This window comes from Orycteropus afer, unplaced genomic scaffold (genome assembly GCF_000298275.1).
Source record: "Orycteropus afer afer isolate SDZICR_OR568_19922 unplaced genomic scaffold, OryAfe1.0 scaffold00054, whole genome shotgun sequence".
Classification (NCBI taxonomy): domain Eukaryota; kingdom Metazoa; phylum Chordata; class Mammalia; order Tubulidentata; family Orycteropodidae; genus Orycteropus; species Orycteropus afer.
Window position 1 is genome coordinate 13,495,479 of NW_006921641.1, and position 19,783 is coordinate 13,515,261.

The following is a 19,783-nucleotide window of genomic DNA, read 5'->3' on the forward strand; positions in this document are numbered from 1 at the left end:
CTCGGAAGGAAGGTTGGGCAATCCTACTTCCGTAGTGATACTGCCTCGGAAACCCAAGGAGGGGTCGCTATGAGTCGGGGCCGACTCGACGGCATATAACAACAACAACAACTGGTGGCTTAACTTCCAGCCAAACAGTAGACAAGCCAACAGACGAAAAATGGACAAGGTGAACAACTACACCACGTAGGTACACTTCTTAGATCAGTCAACCATGGGAGAGCAGAAGGGCAGCATTTGCACAGGCAGATAGCTCAGAGGGCAGGAACTAATAGGAAGTAAGGACACAGGGAAAAGGTAACCACAGGGAGGAGGTGGGAAGAGAGCTGTTACATTGTGGGGATTGCAAACAATGTCACAAAACAATATGTGTATGAACTGTTGAATGAAAAGGAAATTTGCTCTGTAAACTTCCACCCAAAACACAGTTAAAAATAATAAATAAATAAAAAGGAAGAAGAAAAAGAAAGTGAAGAAATCAGGGAGGGAGAGAAGGAAGCCACCCAACTCCTTTCCTTGGTCTTACTTCCCCTGAGTGTTACATATCTATTGCTTCCCACCCTTCCATGATCAGGCTGCCCTCATTTCCCATTAAGACTATGCTCACTGAGGGGATCTGGGATCTCCTGAGTGCTAAAATCATTGCCCTGCAGGTAGGGCCACCTTAGTTACATGACATTTTGGGGAAAATTAGAAAATAAAAGGTCCCTGTGGGTTTATGCAGCTTTAGGGAGTGCATGGCTTGGTGAGCAGGTTGGTTTTCAGCCCCCCTTCAGTACCTCACTGGGTTCTTTTGAACAGTGCACAACCTGGACAATCACACGTGGCTGTGGCTGCTGAAATCTTCATTTCCCTTCAGACTCTGGCCATGCTTAGCCCTGCTAGCCATTCTGCCTCTAACTTCTCTCCGCACACATCACCCTCTACTTTCCACTGGCTCTTTTCAGTTTTCCCTGCTGCCTCTTTGCAGTCCACTCTGATTGTCAGAGTGGGCCAAGATTCCGCCTGCGCTTCTCTGACATTGGCCCAATGGAAGGCCAGCAAAGCTCTGTCTCTAGCTCCGACTCAACCATGGCTCCAGCCACCACCTGGCTGACCCAAGCCTAACCTGGCTACCTGAACACATCATTAGTGTCTTCATTCTTTCAGCTGAGCAGGGCTGACCACCTTGCCTCCTCCTCTCCTTCCCCTCCCCCATAACTACTCCCAGCCACTCCTTCTTCTCCAGTCTTGCTTTTCCTTTCTGTTCCTACAGCCACCCTCAGCGTCTTGACCCTCACTCTTTCTAGTCTTGGCTCAAGCAGCAGTTCCTAGCCTCCCCCTATCAGACTTCCCCACAATGACTTCCAGACTATGTTGTACTCTGCCCATGTCACCCTTCTGCTCAAAAAACTTTCCATGACTCCCTCTTGTTTATAGGGAAAGAAGCTCAAACTTTTAACCTACATCTCAACATCCTCTACAGTATGTCCCTGACATAGCTCTCCTGCATTGGTTATGTTACTATGCACAAGGGAAAGGATTAGGAGTTTGGAGCTAACTTTTGGCAATGCTTTTCCACGGCTAAGCGGTCTAGAAGGCTGCCTGGGCAGAGATGGGTGGGGAAGGTTCTAGGGCAAAGGTGGCTCTGCCATGCCCTCTCCTTACCCCCATTCCAAGCCAAAGCCTTTTAATGGCCACTGGCAGCCTGCCAGCTGCCCTTTTCCCCCGGTGGCCCAGATTAGAGTTCAGCTAGATTGAAAATGAGGTAGGCAGGGCTCAGGGAGGGTGGGTAAAGGATGAATGGGGACAGAGGTGCCTCAGACTGAGAGTCACTCACCTGAGGAGAAAGACACGGTTTGGAGGGGTTCAGTGGGAAAGTGGGGGGCAGCGTGTTCACATGCCTTTATGTTTGTGCAGTCTTTTATTTGTCCACTTTTGAATGTTTTAGTAGTCAGTGAGGCAGCTTCCTGGAAGGTGCAAGCAGTTAAGTGTTCAAGTATTAACTGACAGGGTGGTGGTTCAAATCCACCCTGAAGCACCTCTGAAGATAGGCAAGACTATCTGCTTCCAAAAGGTCACAGCCTTGAAAACCCTGTGCAGCAGTTCTACTCTGTACATGTGAGGTCACCATGAATGGGAATTTATTCGATGACAACTAACAATAGCAAATCCCCACTCAGAAATGAGGTGCAGGGACTTGGTCAAAGTCATACAATGCATGTGCAGCAGAAGCAGGCCAGAGAGTCAGCATTCCATTTCATAGGGGTCTTCTGCTGCCTGCCCACCTGGTGGCCCAGGTTAGACCCAGATTTTGGTACAGCAGGAATCTCCCTTGCCATTCTGCCTCTAACTTCTCTCAGGACACATTACCCTCTGCTTCCCACTGGCTCTTTTCAGTTTTTCAGTGAGGTTGGTTATGCAGGCACTAACTGGGGGGCACTGCAGGAGGGGGCATAGCTCAACCTGCTCCATTCCTGGCCCAAACTGGCACAGGCACCTGGGGAGGGCAGCCAGCCAGCCATGTGCCAGTGTTACTTTAAAAATAAACCATGGAAGAAAGGGGCTTAAAAATAACCCAGGGGATGTGTGTGAGGAGTTAATTACTACTGCAATCCCCTGTCACTGCTCCAGGGAGTGTGGGTTGAGCCCCAGTGGTGTCTGGGTCACCTCTGTCATCTCTTCCATTAGGGAGCCAGGTACCAGGCACTCCCAGAGCAGTGAGGGCAGACAGGGCTTCAGGATCATGGGAGTCAGAGCTGGAGGCAGCTTGGGGCCTCCAGGGTTGCCTCTCTCATCTCAGAGACCAGGTCAAGGCCCAGGCTGGGCAGAGAGCTAGGCCCCCTACTTCTCCACCAGGGCTTCTCTCTTTGTCCCACCTTATCTCTCTAGCCTTGCCCATGACTTCCCACAGGGATCACCTTGGCTCCACACGTGACCTCTTTGTGTGTGTTGTGGTGGTGGCAGCCAGGTGGTTTGGTTGCCAATGATGTCTCCCTTCTTAGGACTCCACCTGTACCATTCTCTTGAGAATTCTGAAGCCCTTCCTGACTCATCAGAGCAAGAGTGCATGGCCTTCTAGCTGCCCATTCCTGGCTGCTTCCAGAGCCTTCCTTGACCTGTGAACTCAAATCTTTGGATCTGCAGTGCTGAGCAAGAACTGGACAGAAACCCCACCAGGCCCAAAGGGAACCCAGAGTCTTTCCTAAAGAGCATTTAGGGAGCAGAAGAGTACATTCCAGTCCCTCAGGCCCGGGTTCCCCCAAGCCTCTTTTGTAACTCTTGCCATAATCTGCCTTTGGCAGGTAAGAAACATCCTGTAGTGACAGGAAGGGAGAGACATAGGGCCCAGCTGAGGATGCAGCAGAAGACAGACATGGAGGGATCAAACAGAATGGCTGAGCTTTCCCGGAGGAAGGAGATAGAGGCCAAGACTTCTGGAAGCGGACAGAAGTGATCAAAGAACAAGGACAGATGGGTGGTGGGAGAGGATGTGGAAAGAAATATTGAGGGAAAGCAGCCAGAGGGGGCAAGTTCTGGGGGACACAGTATGACGAGCCAGTGCTTTGGAGCCAAAACACCTGGACTGGGTCTCTAGGATGGTGTTTCCTGGCTGTATGGCCTGGCGTCGTAATCTTGCTGGGCCCTGGTCTGTTTTGCCTAATAGATATAATGTTAACTACCTCCTGGGTCTCTGCAGGAGGTTTGTGAACCTTTTATAAATAGGGTTGGAAAAAGGAAAAGCTTTGAGGTCATTTGTTCTCTCCTCTTCCTTTCCTGAAATCTGGTCCCTCTATTCACCTGAGACTCAACAAGTATAAGAGAACCCTGCCCCTTTGCTCCTGGAACAAGCTGTCGAATGTTAACACTAAGTTGCTTTCACCGATATCTTCCCTGACCTCCATGTTGCCAATTCTAATGGTTGTTTCTCTGTGGTCATTGGATTTGATCTCCCAGCAGCTGCTGGCACAATGGACTGCTTCCTCTTTTTGAAACATTCCTCTTGGCCTTTGGGACCCCATGCTCAGTCCCAGTCCCTCTCAACGGCTCCCTTTCCTTGCTCAACCTCCCAGTGTTGGAGGAAGAGCTGGGTCCTCTGCTCTTCTCTGCAGCTCTCCCCTCTCCCCAGCTGATCTCATCTAGCCACATGACTTCAAATATTATTTCTGTCTGATATCTCCCAAATCTACATCTCAGCCTTGACCTCTCCCTTGAGCTGCAGACTTGTGTATCAAACGGCCATCGTGGATTTGTAATGAACGTCTCAAAATGATCCTGTCTGTATAAAACAGAAGTCTTGGATCTCTCTGCCACACCTGTTACTGTCCAGGTTTTGTTTCCCATCCCAGTAAACACTCATCTTCCACCCAGCTGCTCAAGTCAAAAGCCTAAGTCCCATTCTTGATAATTCTCTTCCCTGGATTCCCACAGCCCTCTTTCCTCCAACACACACATCCTACCTGCCAGTAAACTCTGCCTGTAAATCATATCCTTAATCACCCATGGTCTCTACCTCCACAACACCACTGTGGTCCAATCCACCATCATTTCTCCTTTTGAATTACTCAGTGGAGCCTGGCTAGTCTCCCTGTTCTCCCTCTGCACTACGACCATCTGGTCTCCACAGAGCAGAGCCTCCAGAGTGATCGTTTAAAAATTTAAGGCATATCACAACACAACCCTGCTTAAAACTTCAGTGACTTCCATCACACTGAGAATAAAATACGAACTCTTGACCATGGCCTCCACAGCCCTGCTATGTCTCTACCTCCTCTTCACCTCTGCACTCAATATGCTGCAGCTTCATGTTCTTTCTGTCCTGTTCTTCAAACACACCCAAACTCTTGCCAGCCTTTGCCCTTTGTGTTTGTTGTTCCTTGTTCTTCTCCCAGATCATTGCATTACACTGGGCCTCTTCCCCCTGGTAATGTTGCCCATCCCTCCTATTCACCACTTTCTACCACATCCCCTTGTTTGACTGTCTTCCTGGCACTTAGTGTTATGTGAGATTATGTTGTTTGTTAGAACATAATTTAGTTTACTGACTATCTTCTGCCATTGACATATAGGTACCATTAGAACATGGGCTGCATTATTCCTTCCTGAGTTCCTGGGGCCTAGAATGGTGCCTGACATATAGCACTTGCTCAGAAAAACAAAGGGAAGGGAGGACTGAACTGTAGAGATGCCTTAGGGAGGTAGAAAGAGACAGGACGCCCAGGTTGAAGCTTGGCTTTGTTATTGAATTGTTATTGAATTGTTGTGTGGTTTGGACAAATCACTCCCCACCTGCCTCTACAACCTGCTCCGGTCTCAGTCTCCTCATTTGGAAGAGAGAAAATTTGGACTGCATCAGTGGTTCTCAAAGAACCCAAAGGACCCCAGGAATTCCTGTAATGCTCTCCACAGCCAATCTGAGCCTTTGTTCTGTATCAGCATGCTGGAGTCCACACCATGAACTGACTATTCCAGCCAAAGGCTAAGTCGGATGCTTGACATAACCTTTATTGGCCTGTGCAAGCTCTGCAAGAGCTAATCATGCAAAGCCCCATAAACATTTAAAGACATCACAACTGCTGTGAGGACCTATGGAACTAGCACTGTGGCCCCTCAGGGATCCAGCGGCTGAGGTATACTGGTTTAGGAGGAATGTTGGAGGCTGTTCCATGAACAGCGTGAACTTAGCTGCTCCAGACCCGGGGCCCTGGGCATCTCTGAGCAAGCCTAGGGCTTGGGTGCGGGAGTAGCCATCAGTGCACCGATGCTGGGCCAGCACAGGTCCAAAGACAATCTGGGAAAAAAAGGCTCTGTCTGCAGCCTCTCTCCTGACCATCCCCCATTAAAGGCACTGCCTGGGGTCAGCCTGCTCTCAGCACCACCGCTCCCTCCTGTACTTCACTCCAGGGACTACTGTGGGAGCTGCCAGCTGTGACAGGCCAGTTTTTTGTGGGAGGAGGCTCCCACATTCCAGCTGTCTCAGGGGATGGGGCAGCAGACTTGCTGGGCTGATAAGCAGGACCTCAGCCACAGTCAGAAATGCTCTCTTTCCACAAAGGGGTGACTTGGAGGTCCTGGACAGAGCTCTGTTCTTGGGACAGGACACAAAGGAAGTCCATTCAGAGTTCTGACAGCGTGAGGTGAAGTGGGGACAAGAGTGTAACCCTGGATAGTGTGGTTTTGGGGAAGGGAAGGAAGGGGTGGCCAGGGGGTATATCTAACAGAGATGGTCCAAGCTGGAAGGGGCTCTAGACATCAGCAGCCCACAGATAAGGCCAGGATTGGGGGTGACTTGCCTTAGGTCTCCCAGCCAGGTAGGAATAGAGAAACAGAGGAAGGGACAGGATCCCCCACTTTCCTTAGCTCAGCTGCACCCAGCATCAGTCTCCTCAGTTGGAAGAGAGAAGGGTTGGACTGCACCAGTGGTTCTGCCTCAAGTCCAGACAGCTTCATGGAAGGAAGGCAGCCTGCCTCTATGAATCCACTGGACTGTCATGATGATGGTAGGCAGGGCACATCAGGCCCTCTTCAATGCCCAGGGAAGATGAGTACTTAGGACTCTGGGGCACTCATGGTACCCAGGCAAGGAGGGCTGAACCTGAGTTTGGTTACAGGTTTTCTCACTCTTTCTGGCCCTGCCTGGGGGTGACCAAGGACCAAAGGTGGCCCCTGCTCTAGACTCCCAGAGATCCCAGAGGGTCTTACTCAGTCTGACCTTTGCAGTGGAAAATCCATAACTCAGAGTCATGCTGAAGAGGGGGTCATGCTGGCTTAGCCGGGTCAAAGTCCTTCCATGTGATCCATGCTGGGTGTGTGATGCTCACAGCTCACACAGCGGAGGGGCTTTCCTTAGGCAGATCCCCTGGCCCTGCGGTTTTTGAGAGCAGGCCAAGCATGAAAGTCATGAAGGGGGAGACACAGCTAGTCCCCAGGATCTCCATTCAGACCTTCTCACTCCCCTTGTTGTCTGAGGGAGACTCCTAAGTGGAGCTGGTGGGGAGGGGGGATGTGACCTTCTCCTGGAGCCACCCACTGACTCCTGATGTCTCTGCCACATGGCTCACTCCAGGGGCACTTTTTAACACTTTGGATTATGAATTAGCAAAGATTCTTCCCCAGTCACTCCTTGAATGTTAAGTACCAATGAAACCCAGAAAGAAAATGCTAGTAGCTGGCCAGTGGCCCAGGCTCCTAAGTACAGAATGCTGATCTTTACAAGCTATTTTCTAGTCCTGAGGTTCCCAAACCTGGCTGCAGATTCCAACTACCTGGGGAGTGTTTAAAACTTTAAGCCTTTCGGGCTTACTCCAGGCCTGATAATTAACTCTTAGGGCCAAGGCCTAACCTCTGGCCCCAAACAGCTGCTGCTATTAGAGACAGACATGCTACTCAGCCACCAGGGTCATCTTACCTGTCTCCCCCATACACACACATGAGTTGCCTATGACACTCCCAATAAGAGTCCCTCTCTTACTCAATGTCCACTCACTCTGAAGAACTGTCACTCTATTTCCATTCCCAGTCTCAGGTTCCCATCTTGTTTGGCAGGATGATGTTGACAAATGCATGGAACTGAGAGTTCTCCGTGACAGTCCCCCACTCAACACTACCCGTTCTGCCCTTCACAGACTGGCATGTGGTTCTATGATGCCCCTAACATCCATACCACAGGAATGACCCAACCCCAACCACTGTCGAGGAGTGAAGGCCCTTGCTTTTTGGGTTAGAAAAATCTGTATTTGACTCCTCCCACATTTACTGGGTTTGGGTCAAAGACATGTGGCCTTATCTTCTTAAGTCCAACTTCTTCATTCACAAAGTACGAATAATGATGTAACACCTTCGGGCTGTGGTAAGGCTTAGATGAGATACCATACCACCACCTCCTTTATAAACATGCATGCCGTATCTATCCCTGTGCTCCCACTCCCCGGCAGTGTGACTTTGGGCACATTCCCTAAGTCCTCAAGGTCTTCCTTCTCTGTAAGATGGGGATTATAACAGTGTCTCCCTCCTAGGGTCATTGTGAGAATTAATTAGGTCATACATACCAAGAGCTCTGTCCAGAGGAACTACCTTGGTTCACAACTGTGAGCAATGAGGCAGGCTCCTGAGGAGTAGCTGTTTCACAGGGACAGGGTCTGCATAGAACAGCCAGGGTAGCCCTATTGGTGGCATTGATCTGAGGTTTGCTCCTATCTGGGCACTGCTCAAACCGAGCTGGCCCCCATGGCCCCAGAGGTGCATGGCTACACTGGCAGGAAGACCAGACCTGGTGCTGGGTGAAGGCTGCCCCCATCTGAGGGCCTGGCTGCTCTCTCTGGGCTGGGTTGGGTCTCTGGAGAAAGCCCCTCAGACATCCTATGGCCAGCAAGCTGGAATGTGACTCTCTGGATGATTCTGAGATGGTTATTTCTGAATCAGATAAGTGGTCAGGAGTGGCCCTGCACACTTCCGAAGAGGGGCATTAAGTGCAAGCCAGCTGTGGAGCCTCCAGCAGAGATCGAGAAGGGGATGCTTGAAGCCCAGCAATGTGCCTTTGGGAAAGGGGCCGGGGCAGTTCATGTAGAAAATATCCATACAGTGTTGGGTGTCAGCGTCTCCTTCAGCTCAGCACAGCCCAGGGTCCCTTGCACATCATCAAGAAAGACTATCCACTGGGTTTGTGTCTTAGTTCTCTAGTGCTGCTCTAACAGAAATACCACAAGTGGGTAGCTTTAACAAACACATTTATTTTCTCACAGTCTAGGAGGCTAGAAGTCCATATACGGATGCCTGCTCTGGGGCAAGGTGTCTTTCTCTGTTGGCTCTCTCCTTGTCTCTTTGAGCTTCTGCTCTTGGGTGATCCTCATGTGGCTTGGCATCTCTTTCCTCATCTCTGCTCTGCCCACTTGCTTGTTTAAACTTTGTTATATTCTAGAAGAGGTTGACTCAAGACATACCCTACACTAATTCATTAACATAACAAAGACAACCCGTTTCCAAATGGGATTACAATCACATGCATATCGGCTAGGATTTACAACACTTATTTTTTGGGGGGACACAATGCAATCCATAAGTTTGGTCTGGGCTCCAGAATGGACCTTTGGCCCAGAAGAGGACATGCATGTGGGAGGGGAAGGAGTAGGTGAACTCTCTGGGGCTGGCTAAGGTCTTCTGGGTGACTAGGACAAGGGTGAAGGGAGGCAATCAGAAACAAGTTTTCCTCTGGTTCAACTGGGGCCATGGGGGTACCCTCTGGTCAGAATCCAGGCAGCAGAACACAGGGTGGGTCTGTCCTTCCCTCCTCCATGCCTGCAATAGCTCCCAGTGCCTGTCAAATCAAGTCCACCCGCCAGCATCCCACCACTCAGGCCCCTCCAGGATCTGCTCCTGACCATCCTCCTTGGGCACACTTGTGGCCCTCAGCCTGGCCCATGCAATTCCCTATTCCCTCACCCCAGAAAATTCTGTCAATATTATCACCTAAGTCTTCACTCTTCATTCAAGACCACCTCAAATACCTGTTGCAGGAAGCCTTCTCAGATCCCTACTTTGAGTCACTTCACTTGCATTTAGCATCTATGTCATTCAATTTGTGGTTTTCAGCATTCCACTAGACCAGTGACTCCTTAGGGAAGGATATGGGTCTTAGTTTTCTACTTCTCCTGCATAGTACCTACTACAGAGGAGATCTCAAGAAATGGTTTTTGGTAAACTCAACTGAAAAGAAGGCAAAAGTCAATTCCAGTTGGAAGGTAATACAAAAGGTCTGAGAACTCTCAGGAAACCCCCAAGTCCCATTTAGGGTACCCCAACTCTCTAGGTTTCCCCCTTGAAACTCAAGAAATCTAAATGTCTTTAGGTTTCTTCATCAGGGTTGGGAAGAATCTTAAAAGCCAAAAATATGGCCCATACACTGGTCTTTTTGATATGTCACCTTGGCTAGGCTAATGTCCCTAGTTATTCAATCAAACACCAATGTAGAGGCTGCTGTGAAGGCATCCTGTAGACAGCATAATCAGTTGTCTTTAAGTAAGGGAGATTTTCCTAGATAGCCTGGGTAGGTCTGATTTAATTAGTTGAAAGGCCTTAGGAGCAGAGCTGAGGTTTTCTGAAAAAGAAATTCTGTTGACGGACAGCAGCTTCAGGTCCTGCTGGAAAGTTCCAGCCTGTACTTTCCAAAGGCCTGCCCTATGGATTTTGGACTTGGCTAACCTCTGGTGGCATAGTGACTAAGGTATTTTACTGCTAACCAGAAGGCTGGTGGTTCAAACCAACCAGCCACTTCTCAGAAGGAAGACTGGGCAATCGATTTCCATAGAGATACTGCTTCAGAAACCCAAGGAGGGGTCGTTATGAGTTGGAACTGACTCAATGGCACTGAGTTTGATTTGGTTTTTGGTTAACCATCCCCTGGAGTCCTTGTGGTACAAATGGTTGAAGTGTTTGTCTGCTAATTGAAAGGTTAGAGGTTCGAATCCACCCCTGAGGTGCCTCAGAACAAAAGCCTGGCAATCTACTTCTAAAAAAATCAGTCATTGGAAATGCTATGGAGCACAGTTTTATTCTGATGCATATGGGGTCAATATGAGTTGGAACTGACTTGCCGGCAACTGGGGGGAAAAAAAAAAAGAGCCATCCCTCTACCATCATGTAAACCAATTCTTTGCAATGAATCTCTTCATGTGTATCTCATGTTGGTGCTGCTTCTCTAATTCAGTTCTGAATAATCTAGCAGCCCCTGCAGCACTCTCACCCAGGTTTTGCCTGCAGGCTTCCTGTGGTGGACTCACTGCTCTCAGGGCAGGCCAGTTCCCCTTTGGTCAGCTTCAACTCTAACAAGTCTTTCCTTACATTGGACTGAATGAAGTCTTCCCACTCTGCCCACTGGTGTTTCCCCTTGGGCTCTCTTAGAACAAGGCTGGTCCTTTCACCTCTTAACAGCCCAGCAGATATTTAAAGATGGTATTCATGCTTGCTGCATCCCGCCCCCTTATAAGACATGTTGCTCCCTTCCTCTGACTGCTCTCTAGCTTGTTGATGACTCTCTCGGAGTTTGCAGACACATGCAGCCTGGTGGGTCCAGAAGAGAGCAGGTCTGTCCTGCCACCTGCATTTCACAGTGTAACCCAAGATAGGGTGAGTGTTTCCTGTTCCATGGGGCCATGGGCTTTTTGTTGCCAGGATCCCAGCCCATGGCCAACAAGGGTTCCTTCTTAAAGGAAGAAATGAAACTGAGCTTCTTCTCCTAATGGGGCTGTAGGCCCTTGGGAGTACCACGAGGGACCAGCTAATTCCCCTCTTTGTTGGTTAATTTCTGGGGTACCAGTTCTCAACTGTTAGCTTCCCTAACAGACTGAGGAGGAAAGGAGGGCAGCTGAGGACCAGTGGACTCCCTCTGGAGCAAGCCCTTCTCTATTTCTCTACTCCCTTTCCTTCTGTCCTTTCCACAGGATGGCAGCATGAGACTCCCCCAGACTCTGTTGCTGGCTCTCATGGGGCAAGCCACAGCTTTGCTCCAGCCTCAGGGAAGTGTCCATCCAGCTCCGAGGCCCTTCAGCTCTAACATTTCACCACCAGATTCCTAAGGACTTTTCTGGCTCTAAACGTTCTCTTTTAAAATGACAGTCCACACCTCATGTCCATTCCCAGAAATCAGGTCTCCAGGTTATTTAGATCCTTTGTACTCAGAGTGTGGACCATGGGTCAGAAGCATCAGTATCCCTTGGAGCCTGTTGGAAATGCAGAATCTCAGGCCTACCCCAGACTTACTGATTCAGAACCTGAATTTAAATAAGATCAACCAAGTAATTCGTTGCATATTACAGTTTGAGAAACATTAATTTGGAGAATTCCTCATTGCTGGGGCTAACCTTCCCTATTTCCCTCTGTGGAACACCTTGATCATATTGGAAGACTGAGGACAGAGGCATATGTCTGCTCCTCTCGTTGTTGTTGTTGTTGTTGTTGTTATGTGCCGTCGAGTCGCCCCGACTCATAGCGACCCCTCCTTGGGTTTCCGAGGAAGTATCACTAAGGAAGTAGGATTGCCCAACCTTCCTTCCGAGGAGTGGCTGGTGGGTTTGAACCGCCAGCCTTCTGGTTAGCAGTCAAGTGCTTTAGCCACTATGCTACCAGAGCTCCTCTCATGGGTCCCTGGAAATTCAGGGAAGGGTGAGTTTTCCCTGGGTTTCCTCTTGCGGGGGGTGGGGGTGGGGGGTGGGGACAGAGAGAAAGAAAAGAAGGAGAAGGAAAAAGATGAGAGAGGAGAGAGATTGATTTGTCTAAGGCGTCTCAAGGAGACAGAGAACCCAGGCTTTAGCCCCAAAGCTAGGTTCCTGCCTTGCATTCCTGGCAGCAGCCACTTGTGCCCCTGCCCCCCATAGGGTCCTTGCTATGTCACAGGAGGGAGTGGGTAAGGATAGCCATGAGGTAGTAAAGAAAGGCTTTTGCCTGCTCTGATGAGGATGAGCAAGGGGTGAAGGTGGGAGGTTGGCTCCAAGTCTGATCCCGGATCAGAGCAGGCTCAGCCAGAGAAGCTCACAGACCAGGAGCCATGGAGCTGCCTGCTCCAGGACTAAGCTGAGGCCAGCTCCAGCAAATAGGAGAGTGAAGGCATAGTCAGGTGGAACTGTGAGAGGAGGAGCAGGGGGTGTGAAAGCAGCTTGGGGCCAGGTGACTCCAGATGAGGGATGAGTCTCCGGGAGCCACCTGGGAGTTTCCTTAGCATGTTTCTGGACAATGAAGGAGTGTGGACAGACTGGGCGGTGGCCTTAGTGGGGCATCTGACTGCTCTCTGAACTGCCATGAAAGGCATTTGTCATGAAGCTCCCTAAGGAGCAGAAGATAAGCTCCCCAACGTGTGGGATACAGAGGGGGCCCAGGGCAAGCAGAACAGGTATAATGTGCTCTTTCCTCTCAGTGTGTGTGTGTGTGGGGGAGGGTGTCCAACAGCACAGGGCAAGGAGCCAGTGTGAGGGACTCAAGTCCAGCCCTGATGATAACTGTGTGTGTGACCTTTAGTCATCCCCTTCACCAATCTGAACCTTTATTTCCACTATAAAATGAGTTGGAGCTGAAATTCTGATTCCTCTTTGAGCTAACGTGCCATTCATAGTTCTGAAGAAACCCTTAATCAGAGGCCACAGCTGAGAGTTTAGGGGTGCAGCACCACCCTTCATTTTCTACCTCCCCATAGCAAACACTGCAGAGGCTTCATGAGGAGTAGGGGCTGCATGGCTCTTGGGAAAGATACTCTCTGCAGACCCGGATGTAAGTCTTGGAGCTGCCATTTATATTCGTGGGGCCCTGGACACATTTCTACATCTCTCTGAGCTTCCCTTCTCTCTGACGGGAAGGAAACGCCTGTTGTCCTAGGGCAGATGGGTGAATGTAGGTAATGAGCAATGCCTGGAACATTACAGACACATGTCAGCTCCCTGTATCCAAGGTAAGGTGGAGGGTGGGACTGCCCTCCTGGGTCTTTTTGGAGGCTCAGGCAGACAATCGTGGTCTCAGTTAGAGTCTGCTCTCTTCTCTTGCTGGTGGCTGACTGCAGGGAAACATTTTTTTTTTTTTTTTTAATTCCAAAATCAACTCACAGATTTACCGTTTGCGCTGCCAGCTGAAAGCTGTTTTTAGTGGTGATTTGCACTGCATTCATCTGTGCTTGTTTATATTTTCTTTGAAAATACTTATTGTGTTTGTCCTGTCCCCACTGTGGCCAGGCGTGTGTCTTCTATTTCTGTCCTATTTTTGCCTCTATTCCCTCCAGGCTCCAACCAGACATGCAAACTGGTGGCATGACAAAGTCATGTCTGTGGTCAAATACATCCACTTTGGAGATAAGGAAACTGAGGGTCATAGAGGGCTAGCAACTGAGATAAGTGGATCTCGAACTTTTGTCTCCTTGCTTCAGTCTAGGTTTGGTTCTCCGACCCCTGTGTGCCTTACACTCTGACTAGTTTTCTTTAAGGTCTGCAGGCTCAGAGAAAGGGGCACTACCCCTAAGTCTGGGCATCAGGCAGACTCCAGGCAAGTCTGAGGAGCTGGGAAACCTGAAGGCATGAGGTAGAGAAAAAAGAAGGGGTCCCCAACCCCACTGTCCCACCTACTAGGAAGAAGCAGAGGTAGCTGTGGTCATGGCAACCTTTGGGAGATAAAGCAGTTCCTTTCTGTTGGGGGAAGTAATAATACATGAATAATAATATTAGTAACAGTAATAATTGCAGATACCGTTTATTAAGTGTCTGGTCTGTACCAGGCACTTTCTTTACATTATCCCATTTCATCCTGGGAAGCAGATATTATTATCCCCATTTGTAAAAGAAAACAAGTTCAGTGAGATTAGGTAACTTGTCCAAGGTCATACAGGTAGTGGAGTGGGAGTGGGGATTGAGAGATGAATCCAGGCACTTCAGCTTCCAAGCCAGTGCTCCTGCTCCCTGCAGGGAAGCTGTGACACCAAAGCAGAGGGCCAGCCTGGTAGTGGGAAGGGAGCACATCGTGACTATGAATGGGCACAGGGACTTTCTAGGCCGGACTGCCCTTTAACCCTGTTCAGGAGGTCACAAGAACAGTGGGAGTGATAAGCAGCGCAAGGTCTCAATGCTAAAAGAGATGGCAGGTCATGAGGGAACAAGCTTGGGTGACCCAAAGACTTGGGTTCTAATCAAGGTTGTTCCCTCCACTTGCTGTGTGACCTCGGGCAAACCACTCACCTCTCTGGGCCTGAATAGGTTGTATGGGATGAATGCTAATGCTTCCTTTCACTTTTTTATTTTAGGACTCTGGGATTTGGGGGGTGATAAGTCTCTTCTGTATTCTTCTTCTTCTTGTAAAGATGCAAAAAGCACAGATTCCCTCATGAGTCACCTGCTTGAGTTCACAGTCTTAGGGTTCTCAAGCCCCACAGTAGGAAGCTGTGCTCGGCTGAGCACAAGGTGGAACCTGAGAACAGAGCACAACAGAGGGTTTCCTGCCCCTGTTCCATCAGCTTATCAATCACCCAGTCTGCCTATTGCCTAAGAGCCACAAGGATGCCCAGGGCCTGCAGTGGGAGAACGGGCACCTGTGAGTTGTGGCAGTCTCAGGGAGAGCCTGAGACGGGAAGGAAACGCCTGTGGCACTTGGTCTGGTTTGTTCAGAGACTAGATTGGGGGTGGCAGTAGCCTCACTGTAGTGTGCTGGGACAAGAGGCCCTCTCTTTCTGGGGAGAGCTTTGCCAGTGAAAAGGCAAGCCTTGGCTACTCAGTACCCTTGAGATGTGGGCCGAGTTCTTAAACTAGAGAGAGAACTAGCAAGAAAGCCACAGCCACATCATGAGAGTCAGAGGGTACAGTGCACTATGGGCATGTGGCACACTTTCAAGCCATAAGGCCTTGGGTGAGTCATTTATACTCTCAGAACCTTAGGGTCTTCAGATGAAAACTTGGGATAATGGTTTTCTTGAAGGGTCAATGAGAGAATTAAATGAGGAGAACATATAAAGTGGCTGGTATAGAGTCTATCCAAGAGTAGATAATAAATGGTGGCTGCCATTATTATTGCTGTTGCTGCTGCTGTTGTTAATCAAAATAATAAATAAAGGGGCATCGAGAACAAGTGGAAGGAGTGGTAGCATGGGAATCAGATCTGCTACCCTTTGGCTGTGTGACTCCCATCACCTCTCTGGGGCCCATTCTTATCTGTAAGAGGAAGCGGTGGTACCAGCTGATCACTGAGGCCCCTTCCTGCTCTGACAGCCTCTGGGCTATGAATAGCTGGGGCTGGGGCCCTGGAGGAGTTTAATGACTCAACAGCTAGAAAGGTTAAGGCTTTCTGAGAAAAGAGTTTCTATTTGCATTTGATGAACTTAGGGCACACGGAGGAAGGGTTTCTTGGCTAGGAGACCAGGGATGAGGAAGCTGGAGGAATCCTTGTAGCCAGTGGGGACTGTGACTAACCAGGTGAATGGCTAACTCAGACCCTGACAACCATCTGCCAATCAGGGCTACACACGAGTGCCCTGCAAGCCAGCATCACTGAACAACACATCTTGGCAAAGGCAAGGCCCGGCTGGGTCTAGGCCTCACAGCATATGGAGGCAAAGGATGCAGCCAAGAGACCAGCAGAGAGAGAGAGAGAGAGAGAGAGAGAGATTGGGCTTGGAGTCAAAAGACCCAGGTTCTAGCTCCAACTCTGCTGTTACCTAGCTAGTGACTTTGGGGGAATCTCTTCCCCTCTCTGAACCGCCACTCCTTCATCTACAAAGTATAACCAGCAGTACCTACCCTGGCAAGTTCACAACTTCAGAGTTGTGAAGTTGACAAGAGACAAGATGAAATGAATGGGAGGTTTCATGACTATCCCATCCTGATGGGATTCCCCGTGTCTCAGAAGTTGATTCATTCAGGTTCCTAAAAGGGTCAAGTAGTCAGAGGCTGCAGCCCTTGGGTTTTGGGTCAGGGCCAATCTAATACAGGACCCCTTCAACCATCTACTCACGGACTAGATAGGCTTTTCCTAGAGAAGAGCCCTGGGTGCCGCATTCCACCAAGAGGCCTAGCTAGAGCAGCAGGGCCTGGGAGGTTATAAACTGCCAGGATGGTTGGGTGGGGCAGGGAGTGGGCAGTGCAGTCTGGGACCCTCACAGAACTGGGGCAGTGCTCTGATGCTGTCTTTCCTTTTGCCCAGCACTTTATAAATAAATAATCACCAGACCACACTCTGCATGCCTTTCACCTCCAGCTTTTAGAGTGTCTTGCTTGGTGAGGACTACAAGCACTTTGGGAAGTGGCAGGGATGGAGGGAAAGGACAATGCCCTTTCATTTCTGCACACCTGGAAACCCTCACTAGCATTCTCTTAGTGCCACTGCCTACTGTGCTGCCACTGGAAGGGCAGGAATGGGAACCACAAGGCCTTGATCAGGTGGGCATTAATTACAATGTGGTTAAAAAGACAAAGCACATCCCCTAAAATGTAAATAACCATTCAAAATACCTACACTGTGTCACCACGTCATTCTGACAGTAAGTCCTGCAGTTAATCCAGAGCAGTGGCCTGTGATAGTCTGGGAGGCTTCAAGGAAGAGGTGGGATTGGAGGTGAGCCAGATAAAAAGAAGACAGGGAAAAAAGGTGTGTCAGACAGGCAGACCTGGGGTGTTTGGAGGAGACATTCTGGCAGTAGTAACGGGCTCATGTAAGTAAGAAGTGAGAAATGAAGTTAGACATAAGGGTTGAAGCCAGGCATGGAGGACCCATAGAGGTTGAAGCCAGGCATGGAGGACCTTGCAACTTGGCATAAGAAACATAGACTAGATTCTGTAGATAGTGGGGAACAATTTCAGACTTCTGAGAAGGGGATTGGTATGGTCAGAGCTGTACTTGGGGAGATTCTTTCTGGTATAGCATCCTCCAGGACAGCTGGCCCCATGAGAGAAGAAGGCTGGAGGCAAGGAGGTCATTTGGGAGGTTACTGTGGAGCTGGAGACCATGGAACTGAGAAGGAAGAAGGTGCCCAAGCAAGGACTTGATGTGTGGGAAGAGGGAGAGGGAAGGTTTAAGGATGTTCAATCTGATTCCCAGAGAGCCGAACAGCTACTGAAACTGGCATGTGGTAGGAGAGTGTGGAGAGGGAAGAAGACCCCAGATCACACACCTGGTCTGATCTTCCTCAGGGAAACAGACACCTTTTGGGCAGGTCTGGGTCTGACCATCTGCCCTAAACCCATGGGGTCAGCAGGGCCCAGAGGTACCTCCAGAAATCACAAAGCATATCTTCTCTTGGTGCCCGAGACCAGTGGAGCCTCAGGCAGAATCTTTCAGTGGACATACTGTGGGCACAGTATTCAGTGCTGCCTTTTATCCCCTCCACTCCTGTTGAGTCCCAGGAAAACACTGCGATCTTGCCGTGGGCCTCACCAAATGGCAATGACCCTCTGGAAGCTCAGCCAAGGCAAGGAGAAGGGGACCAGGAGAGGACAAGGAATGGAGAAGGTGGGGAAAAGAGCTCCTGGAGGCATCCCAATAGGCTTCATGAGAAGGTGAGCTTCCAATCCCAGAAGCCTAGCATGTCAGGGCTAGGAGGAGCCCTTGAAATCATTTCAGTCAATGCCTTATTGTCTGGAGGTGAGGCCTGAGACCTAGGCAGGGGAAGAGACTTGCCCACGTTCATATAGTAGGGGCAATGATGGAGCCACACTGGAATCATAGGGTCTTGTTGCATTAGTATGGGAGGCAGAGATGAAGAAAGTGTTTCCTCCTGTCTGAACACCTTTGAATACCATAATTGAAACAGAACCTCCACCTCTACTCTAGAATGGAGCAGAGGGGCTTTCACTTGTAGTGGAGAAGAGGGCTGCAGGAATGTTCTTGGTGACCAGAGTTGGGGTATCACCCTCTGGCTGTAGGCTCCCTCTCCTCTTTAGGGTCCCTCTGATTGCCCATCCGGATGGAGGATCTAGCAAGGGCCCCATGGAGATTTCTTTCCCCAACATATGCATATATGTACAATGGTGTATGCCCATATGGGCCAGGGTATTTGTGTGAGAGCTTTGTGTGTGCCTGTGCCTGTGTTGAGAGAGAATCTGGGTGCACGTGTGGCTTCCTACACCATGGTCTGCCCTAGCTCAGAGAAGAGAACTGAGGCTATTCCTGTGAGGTGACTGTTTTGCTAGGACAGCAGAGAAAAAGGCCAATAAGGATGGATTCTGGCATCAGCACCAGGTCTTCTACCCTAAGAAAATTATAGGCACTGGCTGGCGAAGCTGAACTCCTGGCACTGGACACAGACACCACACACACACACACACACACACACACACACACACACGTAAGCGCCCCCCCACATACACACACAAAAAAAACACTCACAGCCTCAGTTATAGGTTGTTTCAGGTACGCAGAGAATCCCAGAGTGCTTCGAGTGACGCGTACCAGCATCCACATGCCGCCCTAGAGTCCCAGCGGGTGTGTATACACGCTGTGCTGGGAAGCCCACCCGCAGGGACACAGCAGAGCCTAGCGCTCCCCGCCGGCTCACACTCAGCGCCCAGCCCGAGGGCCTTGTCCGGCCACACCCCTCCTCTCCGAGCCTCCTCCGGTCGTTCCTGCCCCTCTCACACACTTCGGAGTCCCCAGGGGCCTCGTGTAGCCTGGCACGGACACAAGTTAGGGCTGGCCCGGCCGAAAAGTCAGGTCCGGAGCCAGGAATCGACGCTTCTCCGGCGTCCTGTCCCCGCGGAGCGGACACATCAGGCTGAACTAGGGTTTCTTGGGAGCGCAGGGTTCGGGGCCTGAACCCTCTCTGGGGTAAAACCCCCTGCCTCAACCCGATCCAGAATAACCGGAGACCGGACACCCAGCCCCGGGGGCCCCTCCCCCGCCCTTCGCCGGGCCAGTAGTTACCGATTGTGGTGATGACAGTGATGGCGAAGTAGAAGGAGCCAGCGAAGCGCCACTGCAAGCCGGCCTTGTGCGGCTTGAGGCGCAGCACGACGCCCTCGAGCTCCTCATAGCCGCCCTGGCTGAGGTTGTAGCGCGCCCGCAGTTCCTGCTGCCGCCGCTCCAGCAACCGCCTCTCGGTGATCTCGGGCTCCGACTCGAGCGCGTCGAAGACCGCGGCGCCCACCAGCAGGTAGGTGAAGGTGCACACGATGAGAGCCAGCGTGCGCACGTTCTGCCGCTTCATCTTCCCGCCCGGGCCGCCCCCGGTCCCCCAGCGCCCCCGGCCAGCGCCTCGGCCCCTGCTGCCGCTGCTGCTACCCGGGAGGTGGCCTGGGGCATGGCTGCGCTCGCAGCTCCCCGCGCCCGTCACCCGCTCGGCGCCCCGGGGCCGCAG

At 50.6% G+C, this 19,783-nt stretch overlaps 1 protein-coding gene across 1 annotated transcript in view; it reads right to left on the reverse strand.

Annotated features, from left to right (window-relative positions):
* The window catches only part of KCNK3 (potassium two pore domain channel subfamily K member 3), a 42,932-nt gene extending 23,299 nt beyond the window's left edge, over positions 1 to 19,633 (reverse strand). Inside the window, exon 1 of the mRNA XM_007938875.1 lies at positions 19,351 to 19,633. Coding sequence (XP_007937066.1) covers positions 19,351 to 19,633 — 283 coding nt within the window. The remainder of the gene's footprint in view (positions 1 to 19,350) is intronic.
* Between the last annotated feature and the right edge of the window lie 150 nt (positions 19,634 to 19,783).